This window comes from Lagopus muta, chromosome 5 (assembly GCF_023343835.1).
Source record: "Lagopus muta isolate bLagMut1 chromosome 5, bLagMut1 primary, whole genome shotgun sequence".
Classification (NCBI taxonomy): Eukaryota; Metazoa; Chordata; class Aves; order Galliformes; family Phasianidae; genus Lagopus; species Lagopus muta.
Window position 1 is genome coordinate 9,827,139 of NC_064437.1, and position 27,210 is coordinate 9,854,348.

Consider the following 27,210-nt stretch of genomic DNA (forward strand, 5'->3'; position numbering starts at 1 on the left):
AGCAAAAAGAATGACAAGCAGTAAGTGTGCAAGCTCCCTTTTCCAGTCCAGCTCTCCGTGAGACCATTAGGTTCCCAGTTTTGACACCAAATTGACAGAGCTGAGCCTGCACTGGGGTCAGCTCCCTACAGTGTGAGTGATTTCAAAAACCACAGATCTTTATTAAAGCACCATGTTTATTTCTGGCACTAACGCTTCTAAAAGGGAGAAACTATAAAAGTGCAGAGGGCTGAGAAAGCCATCACGCAATAATGCACAGCTTAGGGCTGTGTGCGCCACAATGTCAAGCTTTTACATCTGTTTTCATGTTACCTACCATCCTTTTCCACTGGATACAGCAGTTTAAAAAAGAATAAAAGCAAAAACAAACACACAAACCAAAAATCAAGATACGGCACAAACCAAATGTCATCCTGGATCTGATCCAGTCCATCAGGAGAAACACACAGGGCACTCAGTGCCAGGAATAACAACATCTGAGACCTCATCAGCCTTGGGTCACCCTGAGGCCAAGAAGAGCCAGCAAACTCCTCTTGCAGGAGGGCTGAAACACAAGGATTCAGCTCAGTTTGGAAGAAAGAAGCTCCAAGACAAACTGCAGAAACTCAACTCTGCTCCAAGAACAAACTTCACTCTGTTCCAGCAATCCTATAGAACACAACTGCATTTGCACAGCCCTGTCCTGAAGTCAAGAAAATCCTACAACTTGGAGATGGATCCGTGCATTGCTGCACTTAAGCACAGCTACCATGCAGGCCCAGTAAGTCACTCAGGTACAGGATTGATTGCGTTTCTGAGCAAAGACTGGCCTTCAGAAGTCCCTGATCCTCATCTCCCTTCCACATATGCACACACCATTTCCAGCCCAGCATCCTCTATCCTGGTGGGCATGGTGGGGATGGGTTGGCTGTTGGACTAGATGATATTAGTGGTCATTCTAACCTTAAGGAATCCATGATTATATGCCCCCTGCAAATCCCTCATTTGGTTCAATGCGAGATTTCCCATATCCTGGATAACTCTATGCCACAGTCTCATCCTCAGTTAGAAGAAATCACTCAACTTGCTGCAGATTGCCACCTCAGGCCCAGGCATTTCTGGACACCACATAACCATCTAGCTGCTATTCCTCACAGTGCCTTCTGCTACTGCAGTCTCTGAACAGCTATGTCTGCAATGAAAGGAAAATAAATGAAGATCTGAGTCTTCGTAAGAGTTATGACCCTGACCAACAAATGGTAGGGTTTGTAGGAGATGCCAGAAAACAAATTGTCTCATCCTACTGGAAACCAAAAAAGTTGAACCAATAAAATTCTGTCATCCTTCTTTTCCTTTTTTTTTTTTTTTCTTTTTTCTTTTTTATTAAATAAAACCAAACAAAAAACAACAAACCATCTCCAGACTTAAGCAATAAACTGACTTCCCTGGTTGAAAAAAAAAAACAAAAAAAAAACAACAACAAATGAGCAAGAAAGGTTGTGAGCTGCTTTGGAAGTGGTCCTGAGAAACCACAAACCATTAGTCCCGAAGGAGTCATAAGAGTTTAATAATAAAGGCTTAACACAGCCTCAATATCACACAGCATTACAGCAATATGCTCCACAGCCCAAGCCAAACAGGGAACAATACAGTAATACCTCGCAGCATAAGGCTGCAATTTGGCACATCCATCCCCTCACACAGCTCTGAGGTCCGTGCTGCTCTCTTGCATGCATGCTCACTGCTCAGTTTCTCATTCCCCGTCTCTGCCCTCCAGATACTTCAACAGACTCCTACAGAACTGCAGCTCGTAGTTAATCACGGGCAATGTAATTTCTACCTCCAGAGCCTGACCTGAGACCAGATATCCTGCAGAGCTCCATCACCTGCACTGGGGGTGGCGACTGCAGTAACAACATTAAAGAATAAAAATTTTATTTAAGTCAGAATGAAAAGAATGTTGTGCTGCTTTTTGACCATGGAATTAGAAGACTAATTTGAGAACAGTCATCCAATTCTCTCAAGTGAGCAGTGAAAAGGATAGGATCAGAAAAACTATTAACCTTCACAATTTATTTCCTATTTGAGATCAATTTTCTATCACACAGCGTATAACAGAAAGTTCCTACACTTAAGGCTCAGAACTCTCCAAAAAATGTCAGTAATAAAAGAAACATACTGTTATATTTTGCCTATTCAGAAAACAAAGCTCAAAACTGCAGTGCCAGTCTCAGAGCACAAATTACAGTGGGGATTCATTGGGCAGAGCATCTGTCTGAGACCACCTCCTGTTCAAAACAAAATACCAGTGTAAAAAGAAAACCTGTGCAGTACACGACTATTAGGCAAAAAAACAACAACAGCAAACAAACTGTATCTAAACACCCAATTAAGAAGATATAAACGTAAAGGCAGGACATAAAACGGAAAGAACAACTGGTATAAGATTTTCTTTTTTAAACAGGTGACATGTATGTTCCTCTGGTTTCCCAAACATAAAAAACACTTCATAGATTATTTTCTCCTTACAACACTACTTGAACTTTACCACAGAGGTTACACTTCTATTCCTAATCCTTCATTTCATTCTTTAAAGGCAGATATAGGGAAGGGCTAAGTCAGGTTTTCAGTCTAATGATAAATACCATCCTATCAACTTATTAAGTATTCTACTGTAACTGAGCTTCACTTTTCCACCTTTTTCCAAGTGCTCTGAGATGGCTCTGTCCTAATTACTCTGTCACTGGAGCACTTCTAATGCCACAGCCCCAAGGATGCTCTCAGCTGCCCATGACTCCAATCAGTCATTCTGACACTCCCTGTGCTCTTATATAAGCACTGTGTTCCCACACTAGCAGACCACAGAAGTTATAAATCCCAGCGTATTGCTTGTGCCCAACACTTTCAATTGTAGATACTTTTTTCAGTATCCACAATTAGATATATCAGGACAAGATACTCAGCCAGCGCAAAGGCTGCAGATTTTGGCACCAAACCATGAACAATTTCAACCCAGTGCCATCTCCAACTGATGGGAGCCCTGAGATCAGAGTTCAAACTTATTCCCTTTATGGGAGGGGAACAGTCACTCTGCAACAGGACTTATCTTCAGGAACAGGAAACATCTGATTGTAAAGAACATTTGCAATAAACTCTGAATTTTCTACTTTAATAAAGTGGCTTAAAATGAGACTATGCTGCAGCCCTGATTCTATTACAGTAAATTTGATGCCTGTATGCCCTGGTTCAGAGATGGAGGAGCAGGCTAGTGCTAAATTCCCACAACATAACTGGAGGGAAAGGCTCACCCTATTTTAAGAACTACTATAATTATTTCATTATACCACAGCAGGCACAGAAACGGGACACGAGTGGGACCCAGCTCACAGGCAGCACAGATACAACCACTGTGAACTCCCAGCCAGGCTGAAGTACAGCCAGCATGGGTAACCTCGCTGTGCCTGTATAATCCTGGGATGCAAGTGCTTCTCATCCGTAAAAATAAACCATCTGCTTTTTCTGCAAAGACCAAAGGCTTGAAAGCTATGGATATAGAAACTTAGCAGCAGACATGGTTAAGTATTATCACTTGTTTCCTAGGCAGCACGGAGATCAGTTACTACCAGTTACTTGGTAAGCTACAAAGTGGCCCTCCAGCAGCTCTCAGTGCCCCCTTGCTGAACCAAAGGTACGGCTCAGTGAGGCACGACTTGAACATGCAGCAATCTCTTCCATGGATCTCATGGAGCTGGGCCAGCTCTTACGCTTGTTGTGCACATCGTTTCTCTTCTGTCAGGAGGGCTGTAATGAAGTGGCAAATTAACTAAGCAAGAAACAACGCTCATGTTCCAAGCAGATGTATTTTTCTAACATTCCGAGTACGTCAATTTTCTTTATTCTGCCATGAATGAAGTGAATGAAAAGATGTCCTGCGCCAGCTGGCCAACACTTCACAAGGATATTACATTGCTATTGTCTGCAGTCGTGCCCAAGTAAGTTTGACAGCAGGAAGTGCTGATGTGTTTCGCTCAAAAAAGCAGCATTTGTTTAACTCCATCACATAACTTTGCATTACCATGACCAATAAAACCTGGACATGCGGACAATGTGGTGCTCTGCCACAAACATCAGGGCTTCACAGCTCCTTGGGATCTGTCCTGGCTCTCTGCCCTTCCCAACAGGGATGGGCGCAGAGTCCCCACATGTAGAGGAGAAGGGAAGACTAACATGCTGCGGAAGTTCAAAGAAATTCTACTTGGCTTGGAGGAACACAACTGGAGACAGATCTGCTGTAAAAAGTCAAGAAAACAAACAGGCCCAACCAATAAAGTTGGCATCTTAGGAGGTTTTTTTACTCTTGACAGAGAGAAATCCTTCAGTGAATCCCAGACAGATTCCCAGCATTTTAAGGAGCTCAAAGTTTTATTGTGTTACCCAAAGCCAAGTCTCATACTTGGGCTTTGATTTTTATTGTATTTACTGTAGCATCAAGAAGCGACTCAGACACCCAAATTCCATAGCGGAACATGCAATGAATTACAAAACAGTTAAGTCCTCTCTCTTCTATGCTTATGAGGCACGTGCAAGACAGAAGGTGGATACTAGGAGTTAGGGAAGTACACAGGACCAAATATGAGAATGTGGCTCAAGAACACAGCCCCAGCACAGCACAGTAATGTTTTTGTCAGCATCCATGGTAGCACCAGACTTCAATCAGGGCAATACAAAGGGAAGTTGATTTTGTCTCTCAGTGAATCTCTGTTTTTATTAGGAATCAAGAAATAACAGTACTTGTGCACTCAAATTCAAAGCATTTCCCTCAGGTTCAGAGTACTTATCTTCTTCAGAACATGCATCCCCATCTAATAGCTCCAAGTCGTAAATTCCTCCATGCGTTCATTTTAACAGGTTCACTGTTGTCTCTTTGGGATAATCTTAGGAACAAAACAACACTTGAAGTGTCTCTATAATTAAAATTAGGAGCCAACTGGTACATTGGTACATGAGGGAGGTATCAAGGGGCACGGGGGAAATGGCATTTAGATTTCCCTGTGTGCAACTGCTGGATCCAACTGTTAAGTACATTTCAATAACAAACCAATTAAGCCACTGAAATGTCTTACAGCGGAAAACTACTGAAATCAAAAGTAAATCAAAAACGATGACATCCCTGCTGGACAAATACTTATTCATTTAAGGTAATTTTAAGTTAGTATTTATTGCCATCATTAGAAAAATGTAAATGGCAAGCTCCCTTCAGTTTTCTTGCTTAGTGCTCACACCTGTAATTTTCACACAACTTTTGGACTAATGAATAATTTCCATATAGAAAACCTGAGAAGATATTTAAGTATAATTACTCTTTACTGCATGCTTGAAGCTATGAGATAAGCAAATTACCCTTAGATTTGTCCATAAGAAAAAAATTCAGCCTCCAACTAAAAATAAATGTGTTGATTAGAAACTTATTGCGTAGCGCTGGCACGAGGAAGTTAGTTCTGTGCTTTCACAGTGCGGTCTAAATTTCTGCTGGTACCTTTGATATCAGCAAACAGAAAACATCCAGAACTGGATACAGTACAAGAGTAAATCATTTCTATTATTTACATGGAGTTTTAACCTCAAAGCACAGTCCTGTAATGACAGTGTCTGACAGTGATGAACAGCCACTGGCTATCAAAGAGCTCGGGAAGGCTGCTGCACATCCTCACTGTTTTACATACAGAAAAATACTTGTGTGCCATCAATGGCAATTAGGACAACAACTATTCTGATGCTCTACTCACTCTTGTTTTAATGTCTACTGGTGCCATTAAATTGTTTTTCCCTCCCCATCCCCGCTATGGATAAAACTTTTCTGTGCGTTGGCTTTTCTGAGCTATCTCCCAGAAACCTCTCCTTCCTCAAAAGCAATAACCAGGGCTCCAGAAATATAAATAGTTCCATCAGGAAACTCACATTCCTCAGTTTGTTTCAAAATGATCTACTGCTCTGCATAGCGAGCCAGTGGCTGAGAGCCTCCCAAAGCCTTAAAGCAGACAACATCTGGCCCTGCTGCCAGAACAACTGCCAGCAGGTTCCTATGGACAGCTTTACAGGGACACCTCTCGCCTCCCGTGTCTGCTCACTGCAGGAAAGGGAAGAGTATGGGTGTAAAACAACCCCTGAACATGAGCTCTTTATAGTCATCTTTGCCAGAAAAGGGCAACGTTTGACTTACAAGGACAGACCAAGCCATTTATCCACATGAAAGGTGATGCTGAACAGAGAGAAATGTTGGATTCATTTTTCACCACTTTTTTTTTTTTTTTTTTTTTGGCAGTTTGGAAGCAGGAAGAGATTGATTTTTTTTTTCCTGCTTGATTCCAAAATCTGAGGAGATTTCTGACCCATCAAATCCTGAAACTCAGTCAGTTTCCAAAACACACACTAATAGGATTTGATAGGTCCAACACAGTAAATGATTTTATAGGTAACTGCCATACACAAAGAGATACCAAGCATGTGCTCTTCCAAAGACAAACACTTTGAGGAGCACCTTGGGTGACTTGGGCTTCTCTCACTACGCAGCTCCATGATCACAATCTGCTCAGTGCATTCAACACCTGTACCAAACGCTGTGTGCTGTCCTGAGCCGAAACAACTGCACACACATTTTCATTTCCTATTTTTTAATTTTTTTTTTACAAAAGCGTTTGAGGAAATTATTTGCTTCATCAAAACATGAGAATAACAACCCAGAGATGGAAAAGCAGAAGGTCACTTTCACATGCAGAAACAGCAGGACAGCGCGACGTGATTCAAACAGCAGCACACAAGAGGAAGCAGATCATCACACCGATGGGACCCTGGACAATGCAGCTGGAGATTATCTAAAGGAAAAGTGCTCTTCCTATCACACCACATATAAAAATACAACGAGTCCCTTTAATTTAAGACTTGGCAGAAAAACCCACTGAGAAAACAGATTTAACCCAGAAGGTTAAGCTGTAAGAAACATCAGTTCCAGACTAAGATCACTGGAATTAAACTTCTGAGCACCTAACTCGATTTCACAAGTTTGTGAAGTCAAACACCTGCTCACACATTTTTCTTCACATCTCTCTCAAATAAGCAGGAGAAATTTTAAGCTCTGAATCATCAGAAGTGCCACAGTTCAGGGTGTGAACCTCAAACACCCATATTAACCTCGCCCTTTAGGGTGGCCACCTGGACGTCCATTGGATTTCCAACACCTCTGGAAGAATCATCTCCTAGAATCATAGAACGTAGGGGTAGGTTGGAAGGGACCTTTAAAGCCCAGCCTTTCCAACCCCTGCCTTGGGCTGGCTGCTCTCCACCAGCTCAGGCTCCCCAGGTTCCATCCAATCTGGTCTCAGGCACCTCCAGAATGGGGCACCCAAAGCTCTCTGGGCATACTATGCCAGCAAAACAACAACAATAACACAAAAAGAACCCCATACAACAAAATCCCACACCCCAGATCAATGCATTGCTTTAATAAATCTATCAAGGCAAAGGAGCAGCTCACTTTAGAACAGTACTCAGCATCCAGCAGAGCTGAGACATCAATTGATTTTGACAAAGTGCATCTGAAACTGCCAACCTCACCAAAAGCTACAACTTGCAGCAACTGATTGCTGCCAGCTGCAACTCCATCTGATATGAACTCAGTTTCCACAAAGAAAACCCACTGTACGCTCAGGCAGACCTGCCTTCCCCATTCCCTACCAGCATTTCCAGCCACCTGCTGACATCTGCTCCCAGCCAGGATTTCATGGGCTCACTGGGATTCACAAATTTTAGAGTTTCGCCATTCCTGGATTACTTCACGAGCAGAACTCCTCATAAATGGCAACAGTCATTTTATTGGCTTCGTTCTAAAGCAGCTGTTCCTCCTCCACACCTTCACTTGAGTGGCAAAGTAACAGCTCCACGTTGGCAGGTCTGGGATCCAATCGGAAATGGAGCACAGCTTCTTGGTGTGTGACAAGCAATCCGTATGGGCAACATTTTGGCCACAGGTTTGACTGAAATTGCCTGCACACATGAACAGACGACAGGAGAGCAGTGAGTAGAACGCTCCGCAAATACAGGCTACTGCAAAGCCAGAGGCACCAGCTCACCGAATGCAAAGGATTGCTGATCTCCGAGAGAAAACAAACCATGTGCTCCCACATGGCTTCAGCTGGGGGTTTGTAAAGTCTGGGGCTGAGGTGTGGGGGATGCGGCTTTCTTTGGTTTTGTGACATTTTTAAGCTTCAGTAAAAAAGCATCTTTCCCAGTCTGGATAACCTCGACATTCTTTCTCAACCATACTAAAACAAACAAGCCTGTTAATTCTCCCAAGCCAAATCAAGCAATGGCAAACTAGCCATCATTGATGCTATTCAGCGTGACACAAAACCCCAGCATTTTGAGGCCAAGGTCTCCACATGGAGAAATGTGAGCCAAAAACAGGATTAAAAGCCAACTTCAAAATTGCACATCTGGAAGAGAACTGCAACCACCTTAAGATCCTCCCTGCATCCAAGCAGCCAGTTATCACCAGCTCCAGGCCCACGGACATGCGAGAGAAGGAAATGAGATTTATCAGTTGCAGCAGGCCACTTTCCCACAGCTGGCTTTAATTAAGCTAATTTGGTGGCCGTAACTTACAGCCAGCAGAGCCTTCTCAAATCACTTGGCAAGTATTTCTGCCAGCATTTCACCAGCTGTGCTGACCAGGAACACCAAGTGCAGTATCATTCTGCAGTGCCTGAGGTCCAACACTGAAGTGCACTACATGCATTCCCGAGCTACCAGCCAGTACCACCACTGCCTTCAGGTAACTGTGTGAGAAGACAGCATGCGAGGAAAGGTACCAGACTAACTCCACTGAGTAGAAAAATCGCTTCTGAGAAGGCAGCTGGATCCCTAGCCAAACTCCTGTTATGAACTGGGCACATTTATGCTATATATAAAACTTATTACTGTGGATATTGAAAACATTTTGGAGCAGCAGGAACACAATAGCCTATATAATTCCTAGGCTAATTGTGCAGCAAATCCTCTAAGCCAATTTTTCTTCTCTGGATACACATAGGATAGCTTTACCATGAAGGAGTGTTCCGGGCTACACTGTGACTTCAGCACAACCCGCTGCATTGCTACACTGTGCAAATTTAAGCCCAATTGCCAGGCTTAAATCCCCATCCATAAGTGGATGGCAATGGGTCTGGCAAGACTCTCAGTTAAATGACATCTAACTAGATGGAGTTTTTACTAGGGAAATTTTGCATGCAGCAATGAGAATCAAAGAGACCACCAGCACAAGTACATAACCCCAACATGCATTAGAAACATATGCACCAGTAAACATCAGTTAGGAGAGAAGATTTCAGCCTGCTCAGGGACCTGCTTTCAAGAGTCCCATTCACAGGTATGTTAGCCACAAAAGGAAGAGTAAGGACAGCATGGAACTGCTGATGAATCACACAGCAGACCTGCTGGCAAAATAAAGAAACAAATAAATGAAAAAGGGCCTGGAGAAACAGGCAGACAGAAGTCTCATGAAATTCTAAGGGAAATGCAAAGTCCTGCTCCCAGGGAGGAATAACCCTATGCACCAGCACACACTGGGTGCCAACCCACTGGGAATCAGCTTCACAGATAAGGACCTGGGGGTCCTGGCAGACAACTAGTGGAACACGAGCCATCATCACATCCCTATGGCAGAGCCTGGGCTGTGCAGGGCAGAGCCCCACAGCTGTTGAAGGGGATCCCTCTGAGCCCCAGCTGGGCACTGGGACCAGCACTGGACTTCCAACTGCTAGAGGCACACTGCAATTAACTAAGGTGATTAAAGGATCGGAGCATCTGCCATGGGAGGGGAGGCTGAGAGCTGGGGTTGTTAGCCTTGAGCAGAGGGGAATCTCAGGAGAATCTTAGTCATGTGCATCTTTACTACTGGAGAAGAACAGTGCATAATCAACCAGCGATGACGCAGAAGGCCCAGCCCCAAGCTGACAGCCTCGAACACATCCCCTGTGCCTCTTCCTTCGAGCCATCCCAAGGCTGAAAGGTCCAGCTGCCAGAAGGCTGTTCCCTTTGGTCTCCCACTGCCTTGCAGCTGGCTGACACTGCCTGCCACGCCGTCAGTTGGACAGAGAATGCTGGCTCAAGGCAAGCCATAAAAACAAGGGCTAGGGCTGAAGCTCAAAGAGCATAAGTGACATTTCAAAACCTGTTTATAACCAGTGCTAGCAGCATTTCCCATAGCCAAAGCCCAGAAGCATACCAACACCTTTATACCTACTCCCTCTCCATCTTAGCCCAACCCCTGCCAGACATTTATCTCCTGTTTTCCTCTCCCAAGCAGAGGCCAAGTCTCCCCAAAAGCTATCCCACCATCCCAGAAACACACAAAATGTATGTGAAGACAAATTAAGAGAGCAGTTCTCCAGAGTTCAGGATTAAACTTCAAGCTTGTCTACGTACAGACTTTCACCAATGAATTTACACTGCAGTTGAAGAACTTGGAGAAACAAACTCATTTAAGCTCCCTCTGCTGACAAATCCGGGATCCATCTGTACCTACAAGGGGTCTCTTCTGACAAGTGGAAAACGTGATGTGTAAAGAAGCATTTCTCACCAGCAAGACAACAGATAAACCCATGCTAAGATGCCCAACAACGTAAGTCAGTTATGGTACAGTCGGCATATGGCTGTGACCAAACTGCAGATGTTTCATTCCCATCAGCATTACCAATTCCAATCCAAAATTAACACCAGCCTCAAGGTGTACTTATATAGTACTTTGGCAACAAAGCAAAATAAAGGCCATTCTCACTCTGTGCATTCCAGCACATCACTGCAGCTCCCCACCACATCTGTGCCAAGACAACTGCTCACTGGGTGGAGGCTATAAATCAGATCACTGAAAAAGTATGAGACAAAAAAATACCAAGAATCTCCCAGAAAAAAAAGCAACCACGTCGTTACTTACAGCAGGTTTGCCACCAAAGTCAACATCCCGTGTAACTGTACCCTCAGAAACTCAGTTTTGGAAAGCTCAGGTCCTTTCCACAGAACTCAAATGGTCCCTGGCAAAGCAGTAACATTCCTTAAAAGCGGGTCTTAAATAACTGCACACCTGTCGACACTCAAATAAAACACAACTCTATGGTGAACAAGGGCCAGACACTGCCTAAGAATGTGGCAAATAAAACAGAAGAGGAAAGATTGCAGTAAGGCTGTTCAACAAAAGAGATGGAATAACTGCAGCTCTGTCCCCAAACTGTCATTATTTCTCATGCCCAGAAGGACAACTCTCTGCAAAGCTGCCCACGGTAACGAATGCCTCAACCGAGGACAAATCAGGAGCGTGGCACTGAAGGAAAAGCAAGCTGTGTCAGAAAACACATCTTCTGAACACTTTTTGTGGCAGCAAAAAATGAGAAAACATTCATGCTGACTTAAGAAAATTAAGGGATTGTCCACAAAATCACTTGGAAAATTCATAAATGACTGAGATGAAGACAGAGAGGTGAACCAAAGAGGATGGTGCAGTAGCACATCAACTGTTCCAATGACCGATATATTGGGAGCAAAAAAAAAAAAAAAAAAAAATCCAAGCTCCATGCTCATATATCAACATTTGGAAGATAATAAATAATAGTTGTATCTTACAACAACAGTACCCTCTACTGTTACAAAGTCGAATAGCAGAAGACGAAGCCCAGCTCTGACCGTCACAGACACCCAACACAGCCACCAAGAACACCTACATAGCTGTAACAGCTATCTAGCTTCCTGTGGAGAACTTTCAAGTCTGTTGGCTTCTTTACACTAAGATTTGGGGTAGGTTATGAAGCCCATTTAATTCTTTTCCCCAGACCTTTTACTGTGGTTGGCAAAGTGACAGTTTCAGCCTTTTAAAAAAAAAAAAAAAAAAAAGAGAGAAAATTGAACAGCAACTTCTTTAGAAGCCCAGAGCCAGTCAGCACTACAACAATATCTTCTGGATCACTCACAGAATATCACTGTAAATGGAGCCTCAAGGCAAGCCATGAACTTCAGGAGACACGGCCCTTGTGGTGCCCAGCTGGAAAGCAAGGGAAGATGTGACAATCACAGGCTTTAGGAGAGCTATAGGGCTAAAAAGGCTCCCGAGCTTGATTTGAAGCACAGGCATCCATCATGGAATGTTTGAATGAACAAGCAGTGAGAAGGGAAAAACACAAAAGTGGTGAACGCTTCAACCAGATGGTGAGGTTACAGTCAATATCTCAACATGGAACTGTGGATATAAACATTCGTGTGCGATCCAGAACGACACCACTCGCCTTCAGAAAAAACAAAATCCTCAGTATCAAAATGAGAAGAAACCCTCTCACTACTGAGGAACAGCTGATCCATGCAGAACAATCCTTTATCTGCAGCTGGCTTTTAGAATTCAACTTATGATCAACTCATAGCTTTTTAGTTTAAAATTTTCCCTTGAACTTACTAGGTTTGAACTTTAATTAGCCACAGAGCTCTCAAAGTGAACAACATTAAAACAGAATCCATTACTTTGTTAGTGATCAACCAATATCATGAAAAAACAAGGCTTTCTTGAAGCAGCTATCACCCTCCACACACTATGAGACCCTTAAAGCTGGACCCTAATGCTCCTCACAACCTTGAGGTGCTGGTCTGGAGACTCCCCTGCTTCTCTTTGAATTACAGAGCATGCAGCAATAGCACTACCAGAGTATGGTTCAAGATTCCTGCAACAAAACCCTACCAGAGCAAGGGCAGACCGAGGCACCTGGGAAGGACTCTGTGCCATTACTGAGAGGTAATTTATCAGAGCTCTTAATCTTACCTTAGACAGCTAAAATTACATATCAAGAACCTACCCTATGAATTAAACCTGTCTGAAAAGCTTGTATTTGTCTTCTGTTTGGAATGTGATAACTACCAACCATAACCCTGGGGCTAGCACGTTTGCTTTCCCTCCCAAACACATCAAAACAGTTTCGTGTCCTTCCATCGGAGCAGAACCACGTTTGAATACAACCCAGGGCAACAGCAACAGGGCAACCACACAAATATTTGAATCTTGGCAAATAGGCATAGTGTGGGCTATAGTGGTGTTTATGAGTTAACAGAGAATGACAAATTTACCTGAATCAGCACCACAAGACTGAAACCCCAACGCATTTGCACCGAAAAGCGTGAACGAGATTAAAACTGCGAGCCACATTTTGCTCCGCTCAAACATACAAAGCTTCCAAAAACAACATTCTAACACAGTGCCACACTCCAAGAAACATATTCACAAACTGCAGTGTCTGAAGAAAAGCAATGAGAGGGACAGAGTCTAGAAAATCTAAGAAAACAAGACCAAAGAGAAGACTACCAGCCTAGAACATGTAAAGACACGCTGAGAAGAGGAAAAGGATGTTCAGAAAAGCTTTTCATTGACTTGATTGCAGTCAAAATGATTCAGGGCAGACATCAGGAAAAATCTGTCTACAGGGAAGAATAATTAAGCACTGGGATAGATTGTCCAAGTTTCAATCACATTTTATAGAGTACTTCTGACATACGCTGGCATGAAATTATGTTAAAAATATTATTTCTAGAGGCCTGGAGAAAGACTTTCTGCAGCTCTTCCCAAGGCTATTTTCTACAATTTCCTATAAAGGAAAATATTTTGAGTGGCCATTGTTGAAACACACAGCTTCTAACATCAGTAGCAATGTTTAAGATAATCAGGAAAATAAATATTGGCGGAAGTGAAAAATATCAATCTACAGAAAAACAAAACAGGACAATCAGCTTACAAGTTAAATATTTACTCAAGTATCTGAGATGGTAACTGAATTGTTATACAACAGGAAAGAAAACCACCTTGCAGTTCTAGCTCTCACTCCTGGCTGTTCCTACTGCCAGTGAGGCAAAGTAGCTGGGCTACAATCTGGAGAGCCAGGAAAAGGAAAACACAACAGAAATACTGAAATAACTGAAGGGTTATCAGTTAAACCGATCGGCTCCTCAAGACCTCTATTTTCAATGTAACATCAGAGCAGCAATAAATGCTGTGTAGCAGAAGCCACATCTTCTATTCAGCCCAAGTCCCACGATGGTTACAATCACAGCAACTGAACTTCTCCATGGTACAACTGCCCTGCATTCATCCAGAAATCTTCAGCATTTTCAAAACTGTTGTGGGTCCCTTCCAACTCAGGATATTGCACAGTTGTATGACTGCCCTTTAAGTAAATCCAAAATCATTGCCTGGAAATTGGTTGGAAAGCATCATGGGAGAAGAGAGAGATTAAAAGCAATGGTTTTGGATTTGCTCCTGTCTTCTAAATGAAACTTCTGATATACACAAAGCTGTATATGATCATAATCCTGTCCAAGAATGTAGCATCCAACATGCAACTGCACGGGATTTATACGCCACAGCATATAGCCACGTTCCCCCTAACATTTTATGGGAGCAGGCAGACATTCCAGAGTCGAGGCTTCACACTGCACAGGATGTAGGAAGGGAACCACACAGCAATCAATGCAAAACGAAGCCTTCTGGAAACATTCATCCTGATAGCTCCCATTGGATATGGATAAAGGAAATACAAGGATTTTTTTTTTTATTTTAATTAAAATGTTTTATAAAGCATATGCTGAGGAACTGATAAAAGTTCTTTTAAGAGAAACCAGCTTAGAAGAGGAATATATTGCATTCTCAACTCTTAAAGAAGATTTTGGCATTTGTGCAGCTCATCAGCTTGCACGCTTTAGAAATCCCACCTTTGAAGGCCAACAAGCAGCTGCTGTGGAAGAGACAACCACTCCTATCAGTGAGGTCACTGCAAACAAAGACAGTCATGAGCAGTTGGCTAAAAGGACTCAGAAAGTAGATGAATAAAGGCAATAAACTATCCCAAAAATATTTGGAGAATAACAGCTGTGCTAAATGGGGAACCCTGGAACTGTGGAACTGGAAGGATGTAGAAAGAAGATCAGAAAGATGGATTTTGTTCTACTGGAGTCTATTGAAGAACCTGTTGGATTCTATTGAAGAATCAACAGAAATGTTGAAAAGGATTGGAAAAAAACAAACACAAGTCTAGAAGAGAAGCCTTGAAGGCACCCGTTTTCTTGGATGCAATACACTGCCATCACCCATCTTTCTCCCTGGAGCAGGCTGCAAACCCAAACTTGCAGTCACATCAGTGAAGAGCAAACTTGCTTTCAGCACACCAAACATCCCCACGCTGTCTGTCACAATGCAGACGTGCCTGCCATGAACAGCTGGCAGCAGTGAAAGGAGCGCAATGCAGCAGTGTAAGCATCTGACCCAGCTATTTCCAGCAGCACTATCTTCTGCAGAGGAAAGCAGTTATCACATGCAAGGCTTTCCTTGCAGCCATCATATTCACACCAGTCCTTGACGGCTGATCACACAACAGTCTGCAATATCCACCCTTCTTCCAAATAGTTCTTTGTTAGTCCAAGCTCGCTGAATAGCTGCTTGCCAAGGACTTGGAGACTAAATTACCAGTGTCACACTGCCACTGCCTTTCCTCCCCAACTTTCTCATCTGTTGAGCTCTGGAAGTTGAAGATAAAGCCCTGATTATCTTGGAATACTGTATTCTCACACGGCCTTTGGAACTTTGCTTCCTATATAATTACATTTGCAGGGATAAAAGCAGACACGTGGAAAACACTCCCAATGCCCACCTCATCCCCTGAGCCCTTTGGGGGAAGAAGGTGACAGTGGCCAAAAGTTACAGTTTAGAAACACAGAGTCCTTTGAGCAGGAAGGGACTTTTAAAGGTCACTTAGGCCAACTCACGAGGGTCAGACCAGACATTAAGGAAAAGTGTTTCACTGGGAAGGAATTGCACATGGAACAGATTGCCCAGAGAGGGGGCTTGCTGTCTGAAGTCTGGTTTTTGGATCATCTCTCTGTTCTCACTCCCTTAACAGAGACCACTTTTGGACTGAGCCTCTTCAGAAGCAAAGAGCCTTTGTGCTTTGTGACAGCAACACCACTTCCCATCCTGTAGTTGTGAAGACCTGTAATCTCTAGAGAGGCCTACAAACAAACAAGGGGGTGTGCAGATGATTGTGCAGCACCCCTGACGTGTGCAACAAAGCACCCCTGACGTGTGCTGACGTGTGCAACGAAGGAAGGCTTTGCTTAGCCTTAGGAGAAGACAAAGCTTTGGGAAGACAGGACAGCTGCCCTGCAGCACCTGCAAGAAGGTCATCAAGAAAACAGAGCCTGGTTCCCAAAGCATTGCATGGTGGGGCAGAGAGGCAATGAACATAAATCCTGACCAGATGTATGGAAAAACCAGCTCACAGTCAAGACAGCAAGGCACTGGATAAGGCAGTACAGCGAGGCTATGAGGTCTCTTCCAGATTTTCAAAACCTGAATGGATAAGAGCTGACTAATCTGGTCTCCAAATGAAGTTACTCTGAGAACAAATAATGCTAAAGATTTTTTGTTTGTTTGCTTTGTTTTTAATGTAGCATTTACTGAAGTTTACCCAGGGGATGGCCAGCTGCCACTTGGTAACTGCAGAAAAAAAGAACAATGCTGTAATTTTCTTTGTTTGAAGTCGTATTTTCTCCACCTGCAACAGCTTCTGACAGCACAGGGTGTCCCAGAGGGTCGAGCAGAAGACAGCTGCTGCCCTCAAGTGGTCCCTGCCACAACCGCACATCGCAGAGCCCACGGCCCCCAGCCCGACTGCACATCTTCTAAGTGGTGCTGACACGGACTGAGAATTTCCTAAAGATTGAGACATTTCCTAAAGAGCTGGAGTGGGAGGGAATAGGCAGCTCCTGCATCTTCTCACCAGATCAGTTTCCTGTCCCCATCCACGGCATGAATGAATTTTCCAGCATACTTGAATATGAGTCAGAGGAAGACCTGCTTAAACACGGGCTCGGCAGAAGGCATTCCAGTCCCACACAACCTGAATTCAATCTGTATTACCTCTGCTATCACATTATTTAGTCTTTGGAAGATTAAAGCACCTGCCAACCACAAAAATCAGATCAGAAATCGAAGCAGTAATCAGACTCCCCAGACAAAGATCACAGTATTGTATGCTCCTGAAGCTGAGACACGATGTGCCTTTTTAAACATCCTCACTTATTGGAACAGACAAGTGTAAAACACCAACCAAGGATCTGCTCACACGGGCAGAAACGATGGGGATACCAGAGCTGAGCGCTGCAGGCACATCGACCCGAGCTCCTGGGGAGGGATTGGGCGGAAAATCTCCAATCCTCCTTTGTGCTATTTTCAACTCAATTAGTGAAGCATTTGAGTCACTGCCCCAAGAAACTCCACCTGTTCACAGGCCACGAGGTCTCTCCTCACAGATACAATGCACTGTAATTGTAAAACTATAATAAAACAAAATTAGTTTGTTGCAGCAAGGAGAAGCAATGTTGCATTGTGCTGTAGCTCTTCTAAGCAGCAATAGAGCCTGTTTCTCAAGGTGCGAACTCCTGTTTTGAAGGCTTGGAAGTATCCATGCCACATCTGAATCACCCCTGAGTATGAAATAAATACAGAAAATCCCTTCAGAATTAGCAGTTCTTTAACAATTCAATTTGCAATCTTTACACTTCATTAACTCATGCTTCTGCTTCTAATAAAATATGGGACCTGAACACAACTGCTCTGAAATGCATAGAAATTAACGTTGCAATTAAGCACATTTTAAAATAATAAAAGCTTTTCCAATGCTCAGATAAGGCACTTCTAAGCAGAGACTGCAGCAACCGTGCTAACCAAAAGCAGCGTTACTAATTTCCCAGCAGCACAATGGGGAAGCACAGATGCTCTATTTAGAACATGACAGAAATGTGTGGGACAAGCCTCAGAAGGCAGAAAAGTCTTAGCAACTAAATTCACAGTAATTAGATTTCTAATTATACCTACAGCACCAGTGACTGCTATGCTTGAAGCCGCCCGAACAGCTCCATTATTTCCCAAGTCTCATGTTTGAGTATGGAGAGCAAAAATTACACTTTCCCATTTAAAAAGAAGGCAGATTAATGCAGCTAGAAAGCAGCAAGTGTGGTGCCTTTGATGTGGTGCACCTGAAGGCTGAATAACCCCACAGCAGCACTCACAGCTGCTCAGGCACTCGCACATCTCACCAGCAAGTAAAACCAGCTGCATCATCCCCTAATTACAGGGCTCACACCCAGCCACCAACACTGCCCCTGCAAACCATCCCCTCACCAGCTGTGTCACTGACACTGCACTTGGAAACACTGCTGTGCTTTTACAAATATCAGCAGAAATCTCAGCCCTGAGCCAGAGACTTCAGCATATTACTGTTCTGCACCTAGCAGAAGCAGGATGAGCATTACAGGGAAACAAGCCTCCTTTGGCTAAATGGATGCTGTATCAGGAGCCTGGAGACCTTTATTCTATTCATAGCTGTGCCCTTGAGCTGCTGTGTGACATGGAATAATTTCACCTCCCCGTGCCTCTGCTTCCTCAGCCTTCTTGAGTCAAGTCTATTTAGGCTACTGCCCTTCATCCTAAGCAATGTGCCTTAGTGTATCTTTTTGATTTGGATCTCCAGACACAATCACAATTGAACAGCAATACTTTTGTAGTATTACTGCTGTGAAGAATTTGATTCACTTCTGACCAAGAGTAAAAAAAAAAAAATAATGCAACTGCACTAATACAACATTAATGTGTCAATCACATCCTGCTTAGCCTTAGTATGTATGTAGGCAGCCATCAGCTACTTACCTGCCTGAGAAATTCAACATGAACTGATTTCCAAGCCATTGTGTTTTCACTCCTAATAAAGCATTCCATAGCTACATCATGTTAACTCTGTTGGTTCCAGGACTTAAGGGGATACTGACTCAGCTCAGATGGACCTTAGGTTCAATCAGCATTCCTAATACTGGAAAGCAACAGGAAGATAGCTAAAAGAACAAAAGGACACACTGTAACAGGAGTAAATTAAAGTAGGAGTGACCCCAGCATCATTTGGAAAAAAAAAAAAGTTAAAAGCATTTATGCTGCTTGTCTTTAAGCTCCCAAAAATGCAAACATTCTGGTTTGTCATTTTTGGAACAGAAAAAGAATAGCTAAATTCATACTCTCAGATGCAGGTGCCTGGACTGTCCAGGGTATGGTCATTCACAATACTAAGAACCAAACACGGTCTGGCTGGGCTGCCCTTGCCAGCCGTGCCCAGGTCTGCCCGGTTCGTTGCCTCAGCCTGAGGCTGTGATGACACAAGCAGTTCACATGAGAAGAATGACCTGTATAGGAACAAAAGCACCTTGGTGGAAGGCAACAATGGAGGAAAAACTGCTTTTCCAAAACTTGCCTAACTGCTGCAGATACAGTCAGGATCAGTGCTGAGGCCATGATGGACGGAAGACCACAGCAGGAACAGCTCATCCTGCTCCAGACAATCCACTATGAACCCTTTTGTGCGGGAAGCTATTGCACCAGTAACATCAGCAGATGGGACATGAAGCAGAATTCAGATGAGCACGAAGGAAGCTCAGTGCCAGCCCACCCCTATTACAGGGCACAGAGATCTAGTCTACCAAACGAGCACTGTGGTGGAGCTCCCAGTGAGACCAGTAATACCTTAGGGTTCAACAGCCGCAGCAGCGATCTGCACGTCACTGGGATAAGCAGAGAGGAGATGCAGGAAAGGCAGGAGCAGCTCAGCAGCGCGGCTGATGTGGCCTTCACAGGGAGGCACTGTTCCAGCTGAACCCGGCACCACGGGGCTGGCAGGCAGCTGGGATGAATGAGTCCTTTCACCTCTGAAAGCATCCAGCTGCAGAGCATTTGCTGAGAGGTGAAGAGCTTTCACTGCACTGTGCCTCACAGAATATGGGCACTTGCTGACTTTGACCTCTAGAGAATTGTCAGGGTGCAACTTCAGCTCCTGGCTGACACCAAGTGCAGCCCCTTACAAGCCTGAGTACGAGCACAGCGATGCCACTGCTCAGCTTGTGGGGGCTCGTGGTGCTGTGCTGCCCTTCCCACACCTGCCCCTGCACTCCTGAAGTCTCAGGAGTTGCCCCAGCAGTTCTGTCCAGCAATGTTACAGAGAAGCAGCAAGGAGCCCAGGACAGCTGGGCACTGTTGGGTGCTTCACCAGGGGGCACTGGGAGCATCCACCTGCAGTCACACAGAGATACCACCACAGCTGTGCTTCCTGAGCTCTGGGAATTCAAGCTCAGCTGTGCTCCCTGTTCTGGCAACTTAACAGGGAGGACAGAGTAACCTGAACACCGACAGCAATTTCCGGGTATTAAATCTATTTTCCAGTGTTCTGCCCAGATAAGAGAACCAGCCAGCAGAGCAGCGCTCAGAGGTTTCCAATTTCAGGCTGAACACGTTTCAGTCCAATAGGAGATTTCTTAGAAAAGTTAAGGTATTCTACTGGCAACTTGTCTCAACATCTATTTTTACACTTTTGTTTCTAACATTCACTGCTGCCACGATAATATTACTTCCTGTTTTGAACTCTTATTCCAGAATGTTATCATTGTGATACATCAATCCCTAAAGCATCTGAACAGCAGCAAAGAAGTTCCTTAAATCTGTAGCTGGACCTAATTATGAGAGCTTTCCAACCACTCGTTACCAGTTCTGGTGAAGCACAGCACTAGCACAGACTACAGAAGAGCTGAGCAAATGAAACAGGCCTTAAAGCAGCTGTTGCAGAAAGCTCAAACAGTTGCAAAATACTGTCTAAAAGCTTATAAAAAAAAAAATGCCACAAACCTAATGCCCACAAGGTTAACAACCACCAGGTTTTCCAACCAACAGAGCAGCAACAAGATCTACTGTAAGGAAGCAAACACACCCCTACAGCTAAGGCCACAGATAGAGAACAACTGAAGTCAGATCACCATCAGTCTGTCACCCCTCACAATATGGACACCAGTGCTCTGTAATTCTATGCTAGAAAAGGACACGCTCTCTCTTGCACCTAACCATAAATCCAGCCAGCTCAGTTCCAGCCACTCTCATCAGAGATTTATGCTCTCAACGCCAAGCTGAGTTGGCCCTGAAATGCTATTTTTGTAGGAGCACTCTGCATTTCCCTCTTCTGGCAGAGGTGAGCAGTGCAGTAATCCCATAGCCAAAGGTCTGAGCACAAAGCTATTGCACACCCCAAAGGGCACGAGTTTGTCTCTGTGGCTGCTCACACACCAGCTGAACGCCTTTTCACTTGCTTTTAAAGAACAGAAAGGAAAGAGGTCAGATGTCAGAGTATGCGGGACCAGTTCCCTTACACAGGACAGGCAGCAATGCCTGTAACTCAAGCTACAACAGTTGTACCCACACTGCATACCATCACATGTACAGTGAGATGAGAAAGAGCACGTGCATTCCAAACCCTCCTAAAAAGATCAATTTCTTTCACACATTTCAGCTCTCTGCACAAGAATTGACAAAAATACCATTTCATTTTAAAGGAGAAAAATCACATATACAGGTTTGATTGCTTTTTATTAATTTAACCTTACTTGCTGAGCCTGGTCTCCATGGAAATGCAAGCAGAAGAAAAACCTGCAACCAGAAGTGAGTCAGTTCTGTCTGTTTATGTCTCCTCAGTTCCCATAGAAACAGACATTAAAAAAAAAAAAAAAAAAAAGATAAGGGTCCTGAAATACCTTCAGAAAACCTCTTCTCAGAGCTTTACGTCTTCAGCTGACTTTCCAAAATTAGAGTTGGAAACAACACCGAGCAACAGATGACAGAGAAGCGACTTGGTTTTGTTACATAGACACTGACAGAAAATACCTGGGGATGTTTCAAAAGCCACATCCAAACTGAAAGCTCCCAGTCTACAGTTACAAACTGTACCAACTTCAGTTTCGACTGCAGTGCCTAAAGTAGGGTGTGTATTCTTCAATTAATTCAAAGCTGATGTAGATACAAATACAACCGAGAAGAGAAAATCTGCATTGTGCTCCCTGCCCCAAGCATATTTCAGTATTTCGAGAGGCCAATAAATAAATAAAAATGCTGCCTCGGGGGAATGAGTCCAAGATTTCCATAGGCAGGATATTTTTTTAAAGGAATCACTCCTGCCTTTGAACATTTTCATTTTTTAAGTTGCAAAATCAGCTTTACATATAGTGGGTTAAGTAACAAATACCAGTATTAAACATTGATGCAAGTCTACTCTGTCCTTCACAGTTATGGGTACAAACGCACTCCTCCAAGCAAATAAAGCAAATCCCAAGGCACTGACAGCAAGAATCCATCTCCCATCCTACTATCCAGGGGTGCTGGGGCACTTCCCATGCACGGCATTCTTCTCCATTGCACTGCTATCACCCTCCTTCCTCTCGGAGCCAAACACCCCTGGGTAGTAAGAAGGACAGGAGAGAGGAAGGGAAGCGGCTGTGGTGCATGTCTCACACCTCCCAGTCCTGCTCCTATCACTCCTGTTATTGGGTAGGATTCCCCTGGCACCACACACAACCAACAGAGCTGCTGCAAGGTCCTTCTGAAATGCACAGGACAACCAACCGCAGTAGCAAACTTCTTTCCCTGTGTCCACAACACATCATCAATCCCACCTGTTAGCACACTTCCATGTGACTCAACACCTTTAATCAGAGGGCAGTGGCTTTTGTCATTATTGCCTGCCTGGGAAGAACAAGCAAGGGAAGTGTTTCTCTTTCATCACTGCCACCAGAGCAAAGCAGCAGAAGTGAAAAGAAAAAGTAACAAACACAACAAAAGAAAGGCTTGGGGAAGAACAGCCCAGCGTGACCCTTCCTGCAAGGAGAAAGAGCAGCAGCAGTCACAGGAAGTTCATCTTCAATGGCAGATGCAGCTGAACTTAATTCAACCTTAATTAGCTCACATTAGCTGAATTCAATCTATTCCTGTTACAGGAAAGATAAGCCTTAGGGAATTAATTATTTTCTACTCCCCTTTGTACTTCAGCACAGCGTAATGTCACACCACAAGGAGAGCAATCTCTCAAAACCCAGTGAGGCAGCACTCAAAGAAGACAGATCTGAAGTTCAGTGGAGAAGGTACAAGAAACACCCACGGCCATCCTTCCATCCCTTCAGATGCAAAGCCTCCCTTCACGGAGGTGTCAGGCAGCAGCAACCAACACACTTTAACTATTCCTTTACTCCAGCAGCTAAATATACAAACAAAGCCTTAGTGTGACTACTTCCTTACAGTTACCATTCAAACCCATGCATTACAGCTCCATACAAGCGTTTCCTAAAGCATTACAGGGACAAACCAGACAAGCAGCAAAGCAGCAGATGGATCGCTTTTCCCTGTACTCTACGACAAATGCAATTCTCATTTGATAGTAGTTCATTAAAACCAGGCTCTGAAGAGATTCTGAGGCATCAGCTGTCAGGATCAGCTTAGTTTTGTGCTTCCACCAGCACAAAGAACGGGGCAGAGAGAAGGTGAATGTGATCGCTGCAGCTAGGGAGTCAGTGTTACACCCAATAAGGACACTGGTCATGAGAAAAAAAGAATTTAATGACATAAAATCAATACTCTGAGATTATTCAACACCTGAAAATTAAAACCGCTAACTTAGTTTTACTCATTAGGGCATCACTGTTGTATCAGTCATGAAGAAATGCACAAGGTCACAGCTTGAATTACTGGGAAATTAAAGCACAGCAGCTATCAAGCAGCACCTGTCCTGTGTGCTGATTAGGCAAGGTCCCCTTAGAAAAAAGGAAACATAACTGCAACTTTATACATCATATCACATCCTATCAGCTCAAGGAGGCCTCATCATGGCTAAAAGAGCGACCTCAATTCTGTCATTTGTTAACTCCCAAACGCTTATTTACAGGAGCTTAGTATTAACCCTTCACATCAAGGTTCCCAACACAGGATTTTAAGTCTGCCTGTGTTCCTCACGTGCATAATTACAGGATAAATAAAATGTTTTTGATACATACAAAACTCCACAGACCAAGGGAAGGCTGCTTTGAAAAGCAATCATACAGAAACATTCCCTTCTTACATTTGGCTGCTGCTAATGCAAAAATTTCAAGGAGCTTCAGCAAATATCTAAGACGCAATCCACAAGAGTTTCTTGAAGAAAAGGAACTGTGGTGCAGAACATATTAATTGTGACAACTACGAAGATCAGGTAAGCAAACTTCTCAGACCAACATCACTGCTTTGCACCTGTTGAAGATGCTTAATGCAAGTACTGCAACTTCCAGGATCAACTGAAGAACACATTTCAAACAGAAAAGTGGAGAAAAGCAGATGTACCCCTAACGGATCACCTGCAAACTGCCAGAGCACTCAGCACATGCTGCCCTAAGGAGATACAACCCCTCCTCACCTCTGGTAGAAGCGTTCTGTTTCTAGCAATCCACCTTTGCCTACAGATTTGCAACACTGTATGACAAGGCAAAGTTACCACCAAAGCCCCAGGAAAGCGACTTGGCTTATAACAACAAGTCACACACACAGCTGCAGCCACACATCCAAACAGGCGGAACCTGAAGGAATTCAGACCCCACCACGGCAGCCTGGCACACAGCATGTAAGCACACAACTCCTCCACGTTTAACAAAGTTCATTCTGAGGCTGTGGCCTGAAGGGCTTTTCAGTGCATGTTTCTATTGTTTCTTTGCCTTGGGTTCTGTTTGGTTTTCATCTTTGACTGTTTGTTTTTGGGAAGTCTCAACACGATTTCTGACGCTATGAGAGAAGCAAAGGACAGAAGGCACTGTAAGTCAGAACTGCTCTTTTAACTATTTTCTGTTCTTGTTTCCATTCGGGAAGGATTTTCTACGTATCACTGACAAAGTGCTGGTCTATAGAATAGCAGTGAAGCAATGAACCTCACTCTGCAGCACACACCTGAAAAAAAAAACAAACAACTTTCATCCAGAAAGACTTCTGTCTCCTCCCATAAATTGTCTTTTTATACCCATTCTAGCACAAGTCACTGCAGCAGTTCTCACATTAAAGTCACCGCATCAGTGCAGACAGAATCTCTGAGCCATCACCTGTCACCATACTAAACTTCCTGGAGCACACAATAAAACATAAGGGGTGTGCAGAGGTGGGAAAACAGGATCAAGTTTAACAGGCACTGCAGCAGGAACCTCTGGCAGCACACACACCAACACATCACATCAAAGATGGAATTTGACCGATGCTTTGTCAGATACTCAAACAACACTTCTGTGTGTTTCTCAGCCCTCATCCGGGAAGGAACGATGGGCAGGGAGGGGTATGAAACATCCTGAAAGAAGGCCAGCCTGGCTGTGTGCAGGGCAGGAGAAGAGCTGTTCCCTGCTTTTGCCATTCTCAGTCAATGGTCTCATGTGCAAACAAGAAAGCAACACAAGCAATAATAAAAGCAGTAACTGAGCAATCAAAGCTAATCCCAATGTATATCACATTGCAACCAAAGCCTCCCATGGCACTGCTGCACAGTACAATCCTCACACTGTACTCGGTGAGGTCAAGTGTTTCTTTGGACTTCAAAAGGATGAGAGACATCGTTTTAGAAGACAGATAGCTGGCAGAGAATAGCACGGCAGATAAATGGAAGATGAGGATTTCTGAAGGACAAAGCGAGATGGCGAGATAGCCAGCGTGTCGGGTCAGAGAAGGGAATCAAAATCCACCAGAGGGAAAAACCTTGGCTTTGACATTGGCTATGCAGAGCGGATGGCAAAACTGCACAGAGTGGGGAACAAAAGCCTCAGCACTTAACTCTTTATTTTGGGAGTTATGAATCAGAAAGTAAAACGGGCTGTCCCAAGAACTGACAGCTGTAATACCAGACACACAGAGCACGAATCTGCTCTTGTACCTGCTACTAAAACCAAAGCCGTAAGGAACATCAGGCGACGACAAACTCAATCCTTTAAGCACACCGCGTTGCTCGGGCTTCGGCGCGTCCCTCCGACACCGGGACAGCGGCACCGGCTGGGCGGGGGGCAGCGCGGTGGCACGGCGCCTTACTTACTGGAGTCCTCCCAGCGGAGGAGGTGCAGCTTCCAGGCGGAGTAGTACAGAAAGCCCAGCACCAGGAAGAGGCAGAGGGCGAGCAGCAGGTTGCGCATGAACACCAGCAGTCCCATCTTCGCATCGGAGCCGCTCTGCTACGCGACCTGCGGAGGGAGGACAGGGTGAGGGAGGGGCACGCTCGCAGACACGCTCTCCCGGTCCACCGCGCCCTGCGTCGGGTCTCCGAATCGGGCCCGCGCGAGGCCTCCTCCTCACCCCCCCACCCACGCCGGACTCCCGCCGCCCCTCCTCACCCGGCCGCCGCCGCCGGCCCTGGGCGTTCGGCCGCCGGCCGCGACCCCCGGGCTCGGGGCTGCGAGAGCCGCCATGCCGGGCGCGGCGCAGCGGGACCGGCCGCCGCCACCGCGGAGCTGAGGGGCACCGCGGCCGCCAATGGAGCGCCGGGGCGGGCCCCCACGCCGCCAACCCGCCCGCATAGCGGCCGCCGCTAGCCAATGGGGAGGCGCGGGGGGCCGCGCCCGCAGCCAATCGTGTGAGGCGCCCGCGAGCCGACGGTGGGCGGGCGGCGGGGGGTCGCCGCTGGAGGGGCGCTGCGGCAGGGCGGTGGCGCGCGTGCGCGGACCCCGCTCTCTCCCCCGCGAGAAGCGAATCTCCGCACGGCGCTCCGCCAATCGGCGCTCCGGGCGCCGCGCCGCATCTTCTTTCTCGGCCCGACCCGCCGCGTTAAAACGGTGCCGCGCTGCACCCCGCCCTGCTCCGCGGTCCCGCTTAGCAGCCGCGCACCGCGCTGCGGTTCTCCAATTCCAGAATATCCTCAGACCCCCGCGCGCCTGATCGCATCGCGCAGCCTCGCCGTGCCGGACGTGCAGCAAAGCGTGACTCGCGCTGCGCGGTCAGCGTCGCTTCCACACCATTGCAGCCTCCGCCTGCCCCGTGAGCACGGCGCTGCGCTGCCTGGCTCGCTGCCGCCCTCGGCCTTGCCGGAGGCCCCAGTAAGATATCACGATGATAAATGTGTTTTCAAGGCGGCAAATAAACCCAATGATTTCCCGTTTCCATCCTGCGTGATTCACTGCTAACATGTGAAACGTCAAGAGCCGCGTGAATTTAAGGCGTTGTGGATAGGACTGCTGGCAGGGTGGTGGCGTTGCAAGCCCAAGTGCCAGGCACACATCGTGGCAGTGCAGGCTGAGCCCTGCCTAAGCCCCTTCTCATGG

General features: G+C 45.2%; 1 protein-coding gene across 8 annotated transcripts in view; it reads right to left on the reverse strand.

The window, feature by feature from the left end:
• ST3GAL3 (ST3 beta-galactoside alpha-2,3-sialyltransferase 3) overlaps positions 1-27,210 on the reverse strand; it is a 150,897-nt gene that overhangs the window by 119,131 nt on the left and 4,556 nt on the right. For 5 of the 8 annotated variants that reach the window (XM_048944369.1, XM_048944366.1, XM_048944370.1 and 2 more), the window contains exon 2: positions 25,992-26,136. In XM_048944369.1, the coding sequence (XP_048800326.1) occupies positions 25,992-26,114 (123 nt within the window). In that variant the 5' untranslated portion in view covers positions 26,115-26,136. Of the gene's footprint in view, positions 1-25,835; positions 25,882-25,991; positions 26,137-26,286; positions 26,381-27,210 lie in introns of those variants that run through there. The other 3 variants (XM_048944368.1, XM_048944367.1, XM_048944373.1) reach the window with 3 other exon arrangements.